The sequence below is a fragment of the Anopheles gambiae genome, chromosome 2 (assembly GCF_943734735.2).
Source record: "Anopheles gambiae chromosome 2, idAnoGambNW_F1_1, whole genome shotgun sequence".
Lineage (NCBI taxonomy): Eukaryota > Metazoa > Arthropoda > Insecta > Diptera > Culicidae > Anopheles > Anopheles gambiae.
The window spans coordinates 36,475,908-36,492,537 of record NC_064601.1 but is presented as its reverse complement, the minus strand read 5'-3'; the positions used below and the strand labels follow the sequence as shown (position 1 = coordinate 36,492,537).

Sequence of the window (16,630 nt, the reverse complement as noted above, 5' to 3'; positions counted from 1 at the left end):
AGTTTTACTCACCAGTTGGCTACAATACAACAAACTCGTTGTGCTTCTCTGCGCATTGACAACCTTATGGCATATGTCCCAGCTATCGAATCCTACCAATCTTGAATCCTAGCATGCTCGAATGACACCTCCAAAGATTGTCTGGAACATGCTTCAGGCTGGACATCGATCAAACACGCTCAAAGCGTTTGCATCCTCCGCTCGGATGGTGCAAGACTCGTGTCCATAGAGGACCTCTGGCCGAATCAGTGTGCGATATAAGTCATATTTATTGCGATCTTGAAGTCTTCTCGATCTCAGCAAATGGTGAATGCCGCTCAGTAAGCATGAAGCCCTTGAAACCGTAGAGAGGGTATGTCCTGGAGAGGATTACATTAAGTAGATATCACCAGAAGATATGAGAACTATCCTATGCATGTTGAAGTTTGAAGCCTGTTGTGTAATAAAGGCGATGTGATGTATGCGGATATGCTAGAATATAATGCCTCTTTTGAAGCCGTCTAAAACTGTAAGTCGAAGTCTATTCATTCCGGATTGAAACTCACACACCGATACCAACAAGGAATTTCCTAAGAAGAAAACACTTCATACGTTTGTTGCGAGACCGTCGCGCAGCTAATCCCATCTTCTTATTCTATTTGGCGTAATGTCTTACGTGGACATGCCGGCCTATATAGGCTTTCGAGACTTAATTTATTACCACAGAGCCAGATAGTCAGAGTGCTACGGGGAGATGGTCCCATTCTAGGTTTGAACCCATGACGGGCATGTTATTGAATCGTACGAGTTGACGACTTTACCACGGGACCGCCATGTGCTAATCACATACAAGACTCAAATTGTGCAAATACCAGAACTGCCATACGTGACATGGACGCTGTGATCATGTAAGATGTTCCGAAGAATGATCCCGTATGTGTGAAAAGACAGTATGGACGTAAGGATGTCGCGCCCAACAGGTGAGTATGTTAGTAACTAAGAAAAGAACCTTTAACACCCATTTATTACATAACTAGTATACAAACAGCTTCTTAACTATAGCTCTAGCTTCTAAATGTGAATGATAGATATGATGTTAGTGTGTTTTCTGAACGAATTTTGTGAAACATCAACACAACCTCTCTAAACGGCCGTTCCGTTAACGAAATCATATTGACCAACGGAAGAACTGTCCGCTGGGCTGTTGAGAAACAGTTGGGAATGGGATTTGCGCCTTTCCTGCTCGATGCGGTCCAGATCGAAAACGGGCGATGGCAGCGAATGATTGCGGCTGCCTGTAATCGTTACCTGCTGTTGATGTTGCGTTCCATTGTGTCGATGGTGCTGATGATGCACATGACGATGTGACTGTTGCTGCTGCTGGGATTGCTGTAGAATAGGGCGTAATGGTGGCGGTGTTCCCGGCTGACTGATGGGTACGAATATCTGGGGCGAAAGGATGGTTGGTCGGCGCAACTGATGATGATGGTGCTGCTGCTGCTGCTGGGTGGTTAGATCACCGTAACTCCGGTACATATGAGAGGCAGAGGAAAAATCCTCCCGTTGATGTTGGCCACCAGCGGACAGGGCGGAAGTGTACGTGGGTGGAGGAGGAGGATCCAGATATTTGGGACAATAAGAAGTGGTGGATGTTCGGTTGATTTCTACAGCGGCAGGGTGTTGTAACGAGTGTCTCACGCCACCTTTGTGCCATCTGCTATCCGAGGTGAGATCTTCGTGTGAAACGTTAGCCCTAAAATACACCCGCAAATTTTAAGCTTCTTCAAACCTGTGGACAGTGGGCCCCAACATTATATGCTCACCTTGCTGGTTCCAGCAAAAGTCCGCTGGCAGAAATTCGCTTCCGCTCCAACGCTATCCGCTCTCCGAATCCGCCCGTCTCGTCTTCCGGTTCGCTGGCGGCTAGATGACGTTGCTGAAAGTTGCGCGGTAGCGTTTGTCTGTAGTCGACCGAACGTGCACGTCCGATCGGATCCCGCCGACGCCCATACCGGCCGTCGGTATCATGCATCAAATCATCCAACGAGTTGTCCGAATGTATGCGCTGCCGATAGTTGGATGTGCTGCTGGGCGGAAGCTGATCCTGAGTTGCTAGTCGGCGTCTTGCGTCTGCCGTCGAGTTGCGTCTTCGCTGTGAAGAGGAACGGTTGCGTGCACCCGGGCCAGGCGAATGGAGCGATGAAGAGGACGGATCCACCACGTACACGCTCCGGTAGCTGTCGTCACCGTTGCGACCATCGATGTAGTAGATGTTCTTTGGTTTTGGCCGTGGTCCCACTTTTTTGCAGAACTCATTGAACAGCTTCTCTTTGGAAAGCTCCCGGGACAGATAGTGACGGGACAGACCGCATATGTTGCTCACTTTCCCCGTCATCTCATCGTCGCTACGCGCAGGTGATCGGGAACGGGCTCGTCGATTGCGCACTGAACCTTCCTGCTCACCGAGCGGGACTAGATCTGTGTAGGTTGAAACACTGCGCGTGAGCTTACCCGTTGACGACCAGTAATGGGTGTACTCCATGTTGCTATCCGGTGTGCGAGCATCAACGCCCTGGTCCGTACGTTCGCCATCGCCGTTGGCTCGTACCCGTGACCAGGTAACACTCCGGTCAGGTTTTACCTGTGCCGGCTCCATGTAGAGCAGATCCGTAAGACTCTTCGACAACCCTTCGTGCGTCATTCTTCCATATGCTCGTCTATGCAGATTACATTCCACCTCATTGTCGTCCACCTGTTGTTCGCGTTGCTGCTGAAGTTGTGACTGCTGCTGTTGCTGTTCCTGCTCGAAGTAATATCGCGGCGATGTCTCACATTCGTCGAGCCCATCGTAAGGGTATCGGTAGTCAACGATAGGTGGACCATCTTGGTGACCTTTTCCAGGCTCTTCGCCCGGATGGGCCCATTCCCGGCGGTAGTGCAGATTGTACTGTATGCCACCGGACAGGTTCTGGTAGGTGGGGTAGGACGATGACTGGTCGCCGTGATGCGCACTGTCGTACTCGTCCTGCTGCACATTGGAGTAGATCAACACGTTCAAGATGCCCGACAGCTCGGTAATGATGAACCCGAACACGTACAGCAGGAAGCTTTGCCCGTAGCGGAACGAAAACTGGGGCGCCTGCAGGGACGACCTTGGCCGCAGCTTGGAACCTATTTCTGCCTTCAGTATCGAGATGTACATTATCAGGCCAATCAGCATCAGCAACCCTGTGCGTGGAAAGGATGAAATACGAGATATCGGGACTCTGTATTGGGAAAAGCCATCGAGAGGTGTGTGCCTGGCCGTGGCAAGCAAGTGCTAGCCTGCGGGTGAAACATTACCTACCGGATATTATAAATAGCACCCCGGAGACGAAGTAGCAGATTTTGTGCTTCGTCGAGCACATGGCCACCAGGAACAGGCCGTAGCTGACGATGAGGACCCCGTTCGAGGCGAGAAAGAACGGTGACGAATGCGTTACGGTATCTGCAAATAAGGAGACCGATAATTATTTCCGCACCTGCCCACCACTTCCGGTGCACCCGTGCACGTCACACCAACAACACTGGCACACACACACACACACACACGGGGGCGCCCAGTTTTGGGGTGTACGATCAAACTACCCGTGTCCTCCCTACTACACCAAAAAAATGACATATTGAAGATGTCTAAACTCGCTTGGAAATTCATTGCGAAAGTGTTTCCGAATTTCTGACCCGATTCGGGGTGCTGCGTGAACAAAAATATGGCATTAGATGGGGAAAAGGTGATTTGGGATATACAGGACACACACATGCACACATACATACCAGACACAGTCCGGAAACATACAAGCCTGCCAAACATAATTGGATTATCGGTGCATGATACCACACACACCGACCGTTATCCGTGTTACCTATGTCCACCTGAGGAAATGTTCAAAGTGCCTTTTTTTTGGAAGGCGTTAGGTAATGCTTCGTTTCGGGCCTAGCAGAGGGGTCGGAGTTGCCATGATTGCACATTACCCTATGATCGCTTGTGCTCGAATCGAAAGCAATGCCAATGGTTGCCACCGATACGTGACGGTGGCAATTGCTGGGTAGTGCCACCGTTTTTAGGGACAGAAACGGAAGACTGACAAAGAAGGTTTCATTGACCGTTTTTAATTCGAAAGTAGTTCTAATGAAAGTGTCTTTCTTAATGCCTCATCGCAAACGAAAAGGGTAAAGAGTGCATTTAAATCATCTAACAGCGCCACCCATACATAATGTATGCCTAATTAAACTCTATTTCCCCCCGTTGCTTCACCAAACTGCAAAATAGCTCGCTCATATCAAACGACTCGTTCGTTTTCCGTGGAAGGGAATTTTAATCTCGTCTAATGTACAACTCACGTACAAACATACACATGGAGCCTTAACGGTGGTGCCGGGATGTGTACAAATTATGAGGAACGAATGCTGATGCTTCCCACGAATCGTTCCGATTCGTGCTAAGTGCACACCGGGGTGCCCTATTGCATTGATGCACAGCTCTCTTGCCCAAGATTTTGTCACGGTTTGTTCAATGAAGAAAGCAATGATGGTTTGATAATGCGGCATCGGGATACATTGCAGCGGCGTAGTAGGCGTTCCAGTTGACACACAAACAATCGGGTGCATTCATTTGAAAAGAGGGGAGTTGGGGGATGCAAAGACAAGTTGCAGCAAATGAAAAGGAAAATCTCGGTCATCTGGTCACCTGGCCAGTGGGAAGCTGATCGATGACCGGCGGAGGTATAAAGGCGGTCCAGTTCAGGTTAGAACAAGGGCACTGTCGGTGGACCGGTGGACCGAACCATCACACCTACTTTGCGAGCAGTTGTCTGGAACGGTGCCCCAACTCTCACTAGCACCTCCCATTCTCCCCCTCTCACCCGCTCCTTTTCATACTAATACTATGCTGATGCACATCAAAAGGATTCTGGTTCTGTTGATAATTATATTACATCATAATGGGGACACAACTCGGTGGTGGTATCGGTTCCCTAGCCGTATGGCTGACCATAGAATAGCGGCGGCCATTAGCTTTGAACCACGTTTTGTGGGTGACCGCGTGTTAGAAGAGTTACTACAGGTGGGTGTTCCCACCAATGCATTCTCGCAAGTGCTACTAAAGGGTGAAAGTGTCGCAGTAATATTTAGTTTTTTGTTTTCTAGATTATTAGTTTTATTAGGGTTGGGGTTTTATTATGGTTGAACTTCGCTAGGCCGCTAAGAGTTAACATTATCCTATGGCTCAATGCAGGGATTTTCTTTGGAACTGGTGTACTTCATATGTTTATTGCATTTTTTTTCTTTATGCAATTGATTGTTTTCAAATATATATTTTGTTATACTGTCTTTAATCATTCAACGATATTGACGATGTAAATGTATTATAAATAAACACATTCAATTTCTTTAGTAGTTTAGCAAGGACATTGTTAGAGAATGTTGACTTGGCAGGGTCTCTACTGATTTTTTAATTGTTTCACATAGATTTTTTAAACTAGTGCCACTGTTTATTGAGCATTTCTTAAAACAATTTGAATCTTTCATTTCAAAATATGTGACTTATATCAGGGTTTGACCTGCTATGGTGCTGAGAAGAAAAGGAAAATCACGCGCCACGTGCTAAATAGGAAGAAAAAGGTCCTTAGCACATGTTTAAAGTTTAATTTCTTACTTACTTATCCGGCGCTACAACCGCTTTGCGGTCTTGGCCTGCCTCAGGAGTGTCCGAAACCGCTCACGGTCTCGCGCCTTCGTCTGCCAGTCCGTTATCCCGGCCTTAATGGCGGACGCCTCCACGCCATCTTGCCACCTCAATTTGGGCCTACCACGCCTCCTCTGTCCTTGTGGACGGCCTAAAAAGACTTTACGGGCTGGGTCGTCCGTTTCCATGCGTACAACATGGCCAGCCCACCGGAGCCTGGCGAGCTTAATACGCTGTACGACAGTGAGGTCGCCGTACATCTCGTATAGCTCGTCATTATAGCGGCTCCTCCATTGTCCTTCCACACATACGGGGCCAAGTATCCTTCTGAGCATCTTCCTCTCGAACGCGGCTAAGAGGGTTTCGTCAGATTTGGACAGTGTCCATGTCTCAGAGGCGTATGTGAGTACTGGTACTATATAGGTACTATATAGTCCCAGCTTCGTCCGTCGCGAAAGTTTAATTTCTACATGTTTACTATTAGTAGATGGCGATAGGACTGCCATAAAACGAGGAAGAGATTTGCAACAAAGTGTTTTTATCTCCAGTAATTTAGAAATATGAACTGTTCTATCAAAAAGCTCCTCTTAAAGAAAGCGCATGTTCAAAACATTACAATTTTTTTTTTTAACAATTTCCCAAAACTGCTATGTTAAAGGAATATCCTTGATAAACTTTGATCAATTGAGGCATCCTTTCGCCTTTCTGACTGAAAATTCGTCCCTTTTCTCATGTTCTAGCTTATCGTAATTTCCACGTAATCGTAATTCCACTGGTGTAAATTTAGGCCATTAAAACATACCCCATGCTTTAGATTTAACCAACAACGCCCCGGACCAATTCGGCGAGCGTTAAGCCGACCCTTTGCCGGGTATGGGCACCGTTCATTAGTACCACACCAACCCAAAAGCACCGTGTTCCACCCATCCAAGCGATGACTGTGCATTGTTTCTGCGCCATACTTACACGGAATGGCATTCGTCGAATCGTTCGGATCCGGGCTGTATCCCTCGGTCGGGAAGTAGTCAATGCTCGAGCATTGGAATTCATCGCCTCCCATTTGATGCTGCGATTGTCCCGGGGCGGTACCACCTGTGGAAATTAAAATGTAAAAATCGAATGAAAAACAGTACAACCACTACCAGTGAAATGATGGATGGTGCAGCATTGCTTCTAGCACGTTTAGCTTCGTTTTGAGTGCGAGATTCGAGCTCTTAAGCAATCGGTGGAGGGGAGAGGAAAGGTAAAAAAATAATAAATCAGAAGGAAAGAAAAATCAGAGACCTCAACTACGAACGGGGATAGCAAAAAAAAAAAAAGGGATAAAACAAGCAGAAGGTGCAAAAAAAAAAGAGCAACAACAAAAAAGCGAAGATGAAGCAAACTGCCGTCAAGTGTCATTTCCGATGTGTCGTGGCGCTGTATCCGGTGCGGTAAGCGGCTGGGTACAACTTGTGCCTGGTGAGCACCCAGTGCTGAACTGGGAGTCCACCCCCCCTCGTAAAGGTAGGTTGCGACTTGAGACGGGTTGTTGCATCGTTCGAGCGGTTAAACCCCGTCGACCCGCCGTTTCTCGCAGTCGGTCGCGATGTTTCTACGATTTCCGATTTCCGGTGATTACGGTGTACCACCGGGTGGAGTTTACTACCTTTGGACTGATGGTCCTGGGGCTGTGTCTTCGAACCACACGCCTCTGATTTTACCGCACCAGCTGAGAGAGGGTTTATTTCAGCGAGTAGATATATGTCGTTTCGGGTGTACGAGGTAGGTGAAAATTATAAAAATACCCTGGAAAACTATCTGCAAACGGAGTACGAAACCTTTACGCGGACATGGTTGTAGCGTTGGATTTGTATGCTTTTCTTCGTTCTTACGTTCTCGCAATTTGATTTGAGGACTCGCATTGCGAACCAAGTTACTGGTAATTGGTGCCCCCGGCAAAAGAGTACACTGCTAAACTGTGTTACTGCTACTGTTCTTCGCCACAAATTCACTTACACAAACACTTCTTCACTTCCCAGGCACGCCATTTTTCGAACATCCTACCGACGCTTTCGGTCAAATGAAATCAAAAATCAATTTCGCCACTAATGATCATTGCTGTATCCGTTACCATAGTTACGGTGGGCAGAGGGCAGGACGCATTCGCTTTGTTTAGCGAACCAGCAAGCGTTGTTCATTACAGTTCATCACTTCCGGAAGTAACTTCGAGCGTGATGGAAAGAGAGGTACCTTTAACTCATCCGGTCCCGTAACCATCGATAGGGAATTTTAGGTAAAACACTACGGCGTAGCACATTCTTTGGTGCACTTTAATATTACGTTGAACGGTATTTCGATGCAAACAAAAGCAGCAACTTACCACTGTACTTGCTGCAGAGCATCCACAGCGATGATTTGGTGTACTTGGTCAGAAACGCACCGCTGAGATCGTCTTTCGTGGCCGGTATCAGGTGCGGATGCTGTATGTTCAGTTGCTGCTGGTTGTGCATGCTGTTGATGCTGGTGATCGGTGTCAGTGTGCTCTGTCCGTGCGTATTGTTGTGGTACGTTGTGACCGGGATCTTCTCCTCGGTTAGTAACCACTGTGGTCCGACTACTGCCGCAATTACGAGAGCTAAAGAAAAGCTGTACAGTGCGATTCCCCAAGAAGGTAAGTTCAGATTACAAAACCGCCCAAAACACAGCACTTTGCATTCTTTCATGCCGGGGTGTGCAAACGTCTTTGCCTGCTGTGGTCTGTTGCTATGGTAGTTTGTCACCTTGGATAGAATCTTCTTTGAAGACACGAGTAAGTGCAACACAACAGCACCATACTAACCTGGAGACGACGGGCGTTATCATTAGCATCCAGTGCTGGCTTCTACTCATTCCGTTCGATCGTTCCGAGTCAGATCCGCCACCGCTGGACAGCGTAGCGAAGGAGCAAATGTTCTTCAGTCGCTCAAACCGACCCCGGTGCGGCTCGTTGATGCTGATGCCAGAGTCTTCCCGGCAGAGGCGATTTCCGATCAACGCTAGATCACCGTTTGCCAGCTGCACCTCGATGCCGTTGTCGTCGTAATTGTTCGACCGTCGGCCATAGCTGCCGACGCGTTCCGAAACGGTCGGTAACGGACGGACAGCGGCTCCACCGGACGTTCCGCGGTGCAACCGCTCCTGCTCGTACTCCATCTCGGGAGCCGCTGCTAATCCATTGAAGGGAAAGCGATGGACGGCCGGTGGAAACACAGCCGGAACGCTCGTATCCATCATGGACGGATCGAGCGAATCATCCAGCGAAATGGTGGACGGTGCACGGCGCTGCTGCACCGTGTGAATACGCATTTTCGGATAATTCTTTCCTATTTCTAACACAGTATCACTTAGCAGGCGTAGGCTAGAGCACACAAAACATGGGTTGTGTTTAGCACACGCACTTAAAATCCGCCAACATTGATCGAACACGCGGACTCGCCGTTGCGAGTGACAACGGCACAGCTTCCAGGTAACGGTGTGACACACAGGCCAACGACGAAGACGACAAAGATGCACTTCTGCGCTATTGCCATCGACGATGGTGGTTGGTACGCGACTGAACCCGCGGGAAGGTTCGTTCTCGAGCACGACCGAGCACGTGGTGGTTGGAAAATTCGCACGCGCTCTCGCATCAGGACACGAAGACGATCCGGTTCGTGCCGCGTCGTGTCCGTAAACACGAGACGTACAGCGCGCATCGCATTCTTTCTACAGCAATCAATATGCGTGAAGTTATGAATGAATTTTAGGAAAAGAAAAAAACTAAAAACTTCAAAGTTTGGTAAGCTGCCAAGGTATTTAGTCCGCGTGTTTGTATTTAGTGTGGGTGTTGTGGTTTTTATTTTCAATTTCCTTATTTTCTTCCTTCACAGTTCCCTGCACGGAAATACGCACCGTTGTGTTGTTACGTACGCTTGCACCCCGGCACTATATGCATGCATTAATTGGTGTGTTTAGTAACTTATGCTCTGCTAAAAAACACATTCCGGCTCCTGTATTGATGTGGTGACGATTGGACACGTGGTGGTGCGTTTTTTTCCTTAAATTTCATCCGTATTTCACAAATTCTTAATTTACTTTTCAATTAGCGCAAGTGTGCTTCCGTTAGAATTGTATTATTGTTCGCAAATGGTGTGTATTTTTTCTTCGGTTGTTTAGTTACGTTTGCCCCGCTCTAGGTTAGTAGTTCTCGATTTGCTATGCGCTGCGATTGTTGGACAATTCCCCTAAATTATACATCTTACTTATTAGCATAACTAATGTCAGACATTCGCTATCGCACACAACACAACGGGGGGGTTTTTTATCCACTTGTTTCATACATCATATCTTTTAACGCACACCCACTCCCTGCCCGCACCCTTCTAAATCCAATGTCACAGTTAAAACTTACGCAAATCTTACCACAATCTGACTTTCGATCTCATTTTTGAAATCATCGATCCCCCCGGGTATTATCTTTATGTTTATTCCTGCCTTTTTTTTTGTTCATGCATTACACTATTCCTCGCCACAAAACAACTACGATAAAGCTCTTGCGTGTTGTGTGTGTGTGTATGTGTGTATATGGGTGTGTTATCTTACTGGTTGCCTAGGTTTATACGCTAAATACTTCCTTGTAAATATATAGTGCGCTAGAATCATTTGCCCACGGCGTGTGCAGCCTGGCAGCGTGTAGTGCAACTGCAAAACGTATTGAGCGCGCGCGGTCGCCCAAAGAACGCAACATCCATGGGAGGGTGGGTGGTGGTAACAATAATACCTAGGATGGGATGTATGTGTGTGTATGTGTTGCTAAAGGTGAAATCATTAAAGGAATGGCAAAACGAGAAATTAAAACACAAGGATACCTCTTTGGCCGAATTCGGCTTCCGTTGGTCACACGGGTACTTTTTACCTAGCGATCTTCCCTTTTCCGTTTCCAAACATGCACACGCTTACTACAAACGACAGACGACGGCGACGACGACATACTGACATATCTCTTTATAAGGCAACCACAGTAGAAAAGCGTAGATAAAAAGAGTAGGCGTAGAAAATGTGTGCTAGCACTCGCACTTGAACCAACCGTGCACTTACGCTAGGACTGTTAGGACAATTTGCAGAACTTTATAACGAATAACGCACCCACCTGACTAAGTGTGTGTGTGTGCAAGTGTGTGTATGTGTGTGTGTGTGTCTGTGTGGATTCGATCGAATACCATTCTCTACTATCGAACTTGGAACATTAGCTAAAATAACGGAAATTTAGTATTGAAATTTAAAAGAGAAAACGCGAGGATTGATGAAAGCACAGTTAACATTCAACGGTACAGTTCAAGTATAGTGGCTCTTTCTCGTCATGTTTTTTCTTCTAATGCGCCAGAACTCTAGTGTTGAAGTAGTTACTCCGGAAGAAAGTGTTAGAAAGTGTAATATTCTACCCTCCAGCACAGCGCCACGCGGGACTAATGGAGAGGATCATTTTTGTTTTGTTTTTTTAAACAATTGCTAAAAATCGTTCCTCTTGCCATGTTTTCTTTTGCTTGCTGTTGCTATCCTTATTGCTACTGTTACTACTGCTAGAACACTATAATACCTGCTACTACTCGTTTCCTGCTAGCGAAAACGTTTCCTGTCTATTGTGTGAGTGGTAGTAAATCCGTGTTTAAACGTTTTGTTTGGTTTTTAGTAGATAATTAGTGGTGTAGTTTTAGTAATCGTTTCCTCTGTGTGTGTCTGCTCTCACATTACCATTACGCTACAGTTTGCTAATCGCTACTATCATTTATCTCATCATTGCATCACAAAATGGCTTTAATAGAAAAATGAAAACCAGTCAAAAGGATCACATTTTGCCTACGTTTTGTTTTCCCCGCTTTTCAACAACTAACAACAACCAACTGTGTAGGATATTGTAGGTTCTACATATGAATGTTATTCATCTCTTTCCCTTCCCTTCCCACTCTCTTCCACGTTTACACATCGTGTTATCAGCTTTTACTGTTTTATCCTTTCTCATCCAGAAATCGTCCCGGTTCCTTCGATGCGTTCTGGGGTGCACAACAAAATGAGGATTACACAAGGGGTCCTAATTTTTCTTTGCTTTGCTACTTATTTGCTAATTTTGTGTGTGTGTGTTTGATTATTTGTAATTGTGTATGTGAGTGAATGGTAGTAGTTGTTTGAATGTTTACGAACAAAATCTGCCTTTATTCCTGACCGGGATAAATTCCTGCGCATTTGTCCGTTTTTCTTTTAAATTATGTTTACTTTACCTATCAAAGAATCTCGTGTGTTTTGTTTCTTAAAAAAAACGAATGCTTAATCAGAAATCAATCCGAATTGCCACAATGTTGTGTATCCATGAAAAAAAAAATCACTAATTCGCTGTCCAGAATTCTAGTTCATTATTGTCCGCGCCCTTATTTTACTGTTGGGATTTTGAGTTAAAACATTGCTGTTGCTGATAGTTTAAGTCCGTTACGAGCAAACCGAATGGTTCTGAAGGATCTTTTTTCAAATTCTACATGCTTAATTTCTGAATAAACTGAAATAGAGAGGTAGGAAATTCGATAGTAATTGCACAATGCAACGAATCTAAGCCGAATGTATCCTTCAAAACTAGACTAGAACGTTTGGACAGGTGTGGAGAGAGTGAGAGGTGGAATTTTTAAACAAAAGATAGTGCACAATCAAAATGCGACCTAACTTACACGTCGTTTGATACGTTTCTACCGGAACGAATAGGTATTATGCATATTGCGTAACGGGGTAACTTTTTTCCCACTGCTCACACCCTAATTGAAGCTTTCGTTCCAACCTTCCGCTGGCAGGTCCGTGGTAAACTGCGTGATACCATTGTTGGCCATCGATTCCAGCACTTCGCTTACGTACGCCGCTACGTCTGTGTCACTCTTTTCGGCCTGCTGAATGAACGGATGCTGCAACAGCCGACCGTACTTGGGACGATCGCGCTCGTCCTTTATTAAACTGAAAACATGAAGCAAAGAAGGTGCCGGTGCACATTAGATATGATGAAACTGGCAGCCGAAATGCGGTGATGGCACTTACCAGGTATTTACAAAATTTACAAAATCTATCGAAAATTCCATCCCATTGTAGGTGGTGGACAGTCTAGGCGGGTCACCTTCGACAACCTAAGGCGAAAGCCGATCAGAGAAGAGAAGAAAACAATGTTTACACTTCCTGCACGTTGTTGCATACTTTCTCCACCTTCGCTGTACCTGTGAAAGCTGCTCAAACACGGAGCCCCACTTTGGATAGGGGAACTTCCCGGTCGCCACCTCCATCAGCGTAATTCCGAGCGACCACACGTCACTGCGCACGTCATAGCCCTTAGCGCGCTGGGGATCGATGCGTTCGGGCTGTCGAAAACAAAGAAAAGAAAAGGCAAACAGACACATACCGGTCCGGGGTTAATCGTAACGTATCCCCCACACCCTTTAGTCTCTCTCTTTCTTACCGCCATGTACGGCCGGCAGCCGGCATCCTTGGTGCGTGCGATCGAATCCACTAGCTGGCCGGAGATGCCGAAATCGCACAGCTTAATGTCGCCGTTCCGTTTCAGCAGTATATTGCTCGGTTTTACATCCCGGTGGATAATTTTCAGCTCCTCCTTCAGATAGTTGAGCGCGCGGACCGTCGCGAACGTGATCTGCGCCAGTATCGGTTCCGGGATGGGGCTCTGCTGCTTTTCGCAGATAAACTTGTAGAACTTGTCCAGCGACGTGTCCATCAGCTCCATGCAGATCCAGCAGTCGCCCTCCTTGAACAGTGCCCCGTAGAACGTGACGATGGTGTTGCAGTCGTTCGACTTCATCACCACCTCCAGATCCATCAGCAGCTGCTTCTGCTCCTTCTCGTCCACGGTCGAACGGATCCGCTTCACCGCCATCACCGTGCCCGTGTGCGTGAACTTCATCCGGTTGACGGCACCGAACGCACCGCGCCCTATTTCACCCTCGTCGATCATGTCTTCCGAGGTGAAGTCGTACGTTTGGTTCGGCGCGATCTGTAGTTTGCCCGCCGTCGCCTGCATTCGTATGCGTTCGCGCGTCGGATCCGGTATGACCGGCGCCTGCCCGCCCTGGCATCCTTGGAAGCTGAGCTTTTTGGACGGTTTCCTTCGCTCGCCGTTCAGTTCCAGCGGCAGTGGCATGAAGGGACGTGCTGAGGATGGTGTGGTTGCTGGATGTGGAAGGTATGGGAGAGTGAGCAGCAAGAAAGAGAGAGAGAGAGATTAAATTCCATTCGATACCAGTTCGACGACCGACCGACCGACCGACCGACTGTGCCAACGCGCACGGACACACGCTGTATTACCTGGGGAGGATTGTGAACTCTGATCGTCTGACATTGGTCCTAGGAAGTAGGCGCAGCGGTGTACGGGTGTTTCGATTTGGTGAATAGTTAATGGTTCACCTACAGGGGGCCTTTCAACTTTGGAACTTCTTGACGACGTAGGGCGGCTACTTGTTTCGACCGAAGGCAGGGCACGCAAAACGTTCACTGGAACACATACACCTTCACCGTTGTGGTAGTAGCTCCCGTGACCAGAGCTTGGACGAATTTTCGTACGGCACCTGCAGTTGCCTACACCGTCACCATAAATAACACACACCTGATTCACCAAGCGGGTGGTGGCGTACACAAGTTGCTCGGAAGGACGGATTGAGGGTGGACGACAGCGGGTTCGTGTGATGTAGCGACGGATCGGAACCTCGGTCAGTAACTCGACGCTTGCAAGACGATTTTCCAGCGGGTGCGGGTGTAGATGGTAACAGAACACACACGCACGGCGGTACCCCCGTGCTAATGCCACACAGCTGAGGAAATGTTCGTTCCCGAGCTCGTGCGTTCTAGGGACGGGCAAACTCTTCTTTGTTGACGGGCAGGACCGGTTTCGCCTTTGCTCGTTTGCATCGAGCAACCTTTCACCAGTGCGCTGGATACACTTTCCCTAATGGGTCACTAATTTCCGGATTTTTTTCTCTCTTTTCACCAGCACCTACCGAAGTTTACTTTACGCTTTTACCCGTGTTTCGTGGTTCTTGGATGATGAAAGCTCTAGAATACCAGGTAGCACAATTACGTTGACGTTTGACAGTTGTGACGGGGTTTGTTGAGTTGTACAAAGATGCATGTCGGCCAGGCTCATTCATTTCACATCAATTGACAATTAGGCAGCGGTCTATCTTGTTGCGCGCAACATTGTTGCTGGCAAAATGTATGGATTTTGACAACTAGCGCAACTCTGTTGCCGGCCAAATTCAAACCAATTTGATTTTTGCCTGAACAACATTTTCTATTTACCTTGGTCATAGTACGATTAAGCCGGCGCTCTAGCAGCAATCGAACACGACATCCGACACGAACAAACCCATATAATCATATGGAGGTGCACTGTCAGACACAAACAAACAAACAAGACACACGTCGAGTCGAACATGTCAGTTGATTCTGTCTGTGATGTTCGATACCCACCTGTGCTGTGAGTACCTTGGCTGTCAAACGCTTCACAGCTACAGTAGATAGAATTCAATTTGGGACATTTTTAAGTTTGTTTACGTAGTTTGTCTCTTTTTCTTCTTAAAATTGCGTGCAAAATATTTAAAATAGCTATCAATAATTATTGTTAAACTTTTCAATCAATTATAACATCAAATATAAAGGATTGAAACGTATTAAACTATTGTGTGTACATAATCCATGTGTATGCACTGTATGTGTTTTGGCATGGACGTTTGTTTACATTTTTCAATATTAAATTTGAATGATTTCTATGTTATTATAGATGTGAATAACTAGTAAATTATGAGTTGAATCTTCCCCCTGTAGGTGGATATTCATTTAAACTATGAAAATGCTTCATTTTCGAGACGAAAAGAAAGGCGTATTGCAGTGCATCATGACAGGTCTATAAGACATCGAACAGCTGACAGAGCACCTATCGAACAGAGTCGTGTTTGTTTGTCTCGTTCGATTGGTCCCAGAGCGCCGCCTAACATGTATAAAATGACACAGCAGCAGTGTCGTTTTGTTGATATCCGCTAAATTTGGAATTTTTGCATTTATAATACATTTTTTGGTGTATATTTTATTTTTTCAACACTTTATTCAACAAGTGAATGATAAAAAAATAAACTCTGAGCTGTTTATTGGCTAATTTTTAACGCTAAACAATGTCAAAGCGAAATGTTGCCAGCAACATTCATAGACCACCTCAGCGATATGTTTCCTAGCAACAATGTTGCGCGCAACAACATTAGACCGCTGCCTTGAACACAGGAATGAAAAGTTTCCTTTTTTCAGATGTGTAGATGATGTTTTATGGAAACGGCTTAAAATATATTTTAATCAGTAGCACAATCTCAATAAATTTCAAAAATCCAGCCCATTTTCGATTCAGTTCCAGAGCGTTTTGTTCTAACGTGATTCGCAAACCGAGTCAATAGTCATTTCATTTGTAACGATTTCGATTCAACCGAAAAAGAGATGTGACCGACTTGAGATGTTCTCAAGTGCCACAAATCCACTAATCGACTCCTAAACGGGTCAAATAGGCTTATTAGACGAGGTAGAGTACAGTAAACTTCGTTTGGTATTTTTCTGTCATATTGACAGATAACCACTGGTCTGGAAATCGGTATTCGACATGCTAATGTCAAAACTGCTATGGAGAGGATTTTTTTTGTCAATGTCGAAAGAAGCATTTGAATTTATTGTTGGTGTTTGATAAAAACAACGTGAATAGTAAACAATTCTTGGTTGCTTGTGATAAAACTCACGAAATCAATAAATTGGGTGAAGAATGAAAAAACTGACAGATAAATTCTCATGTTTTATAACACGTACGGCAGGATTTTTTGTGCCGAAGCTTGAATTTGATAGAAAAATTACCAAACAAAG

The 16,630-nt window shown here is 46.1% G+C and overlaps 2 protein-coding genes across 2 annotated transcripts; both read right to left on the bottom strand.

Annotated features, from left to right (window-relative positions):
- Nucleotides 1-968: 968 nt before the first annotated feature.
- LOC11175825 (uncharacterized) lies at nt 969-9,452 on the bottom strand. Its single transcript, XM_061643269.1, has 6 exons — nt 8,523-9,452; nt 8,064-8,329; nt 6,668-6,793; nt 3,326-3,466; nt 1,803-3,207; nt 969-1,732 (listed from the first exon to the last, which is right to left on the bottom strand). The coding sequence occupies exons 1-6, from the start codon at nt 9,026-9,028 to the stop codon at nt 1,123-1,125; spliced, it is 3,054 nt and encodes a 1,017-aa protein (XP_061499253.1). The 5' UTR covers nt 9,029-9,452; the 3' UTR covers nt 969-1,122.
- A 44-nt stretch (nt 9,453-9,496) lies between these two features.
- Nucleotides 9,497-14,825, bottom strand: LOC1275042 (dual specificity mitogen-activated protein kinase kinase 4). The gene is made up of 5 exons (XM_314266.6): nt 14,045-14,825; nt 13,185-13,909; nt 12,946-13,086; nt 12,773-12,858; nt 9,497-12,691 (listed from the first exon to the last, which is right to left on the bottom strand). The coding sequence occupies exons 1-5, from the start codon at nt 14,076-14,078 to the stop codon at nt 12,499-12,501; spliced, it is 1,179 nt and encodes a 392-aa protein (XP_314266.6). The 5' UTR covers nt 14,079-14,825; the 3' UTR covers nt 9,497-12,498.
- Nucleotides 14,826-16,630: the final 1,805 nt, after the last annotated feature.

What these genes read in the sequence shown, in the direction of transcription:
- LOC11175825 (XM_061643269.1), bottom strand. Translation starts at nt 9,028, where the DNA reads ATGCGTATTCACACGGTGCAGCAGCGCCGTGCACCGTCCACCATTTCG. An exon ending in ATAACGCCCGTCGTCTCCAG is followed by an intron (nt 8,330 to 8,522) that starts GTTAGTATGGTG and finishes CGCACTGTACAG; the next exon opens with CTTTTCTTTAGCTCTCGTAA. An exon ending in GGTGCTATTTATAATATCCG is followed by an intron (nt 3,208 to 3,325) that starts GTAGGTAATGTT and finishes TTCCACGCACAG; the next exon opens with GGTTGCTGATGCTGATTGGC.
- LOC1275042 (XM_314266.6), bottom strand. Translation starts at nt 14,078, where the DNA reads ATGTCAGACGATCAGAGTTCACAATCCTCCCCAG. An exon ending in GCTGCCGGCCGTACATGGCG is followed by an intron (nt 13,087 to 13,184) that starts GTAAGAAAGAGA and finishes TGTTTTCGACAG; the next exon opens with CCCGAACGCATCGATCCCCA. An exon ending in TGTTTGAGCAGCTTTCACAG is followed by an intron (nt 12,859 to 12,945) that starts GTACAGCGAAGG and finishes CTTTCGCCTTAG; the next exon opens with GTTGTCGAAGGTGACCCGCC.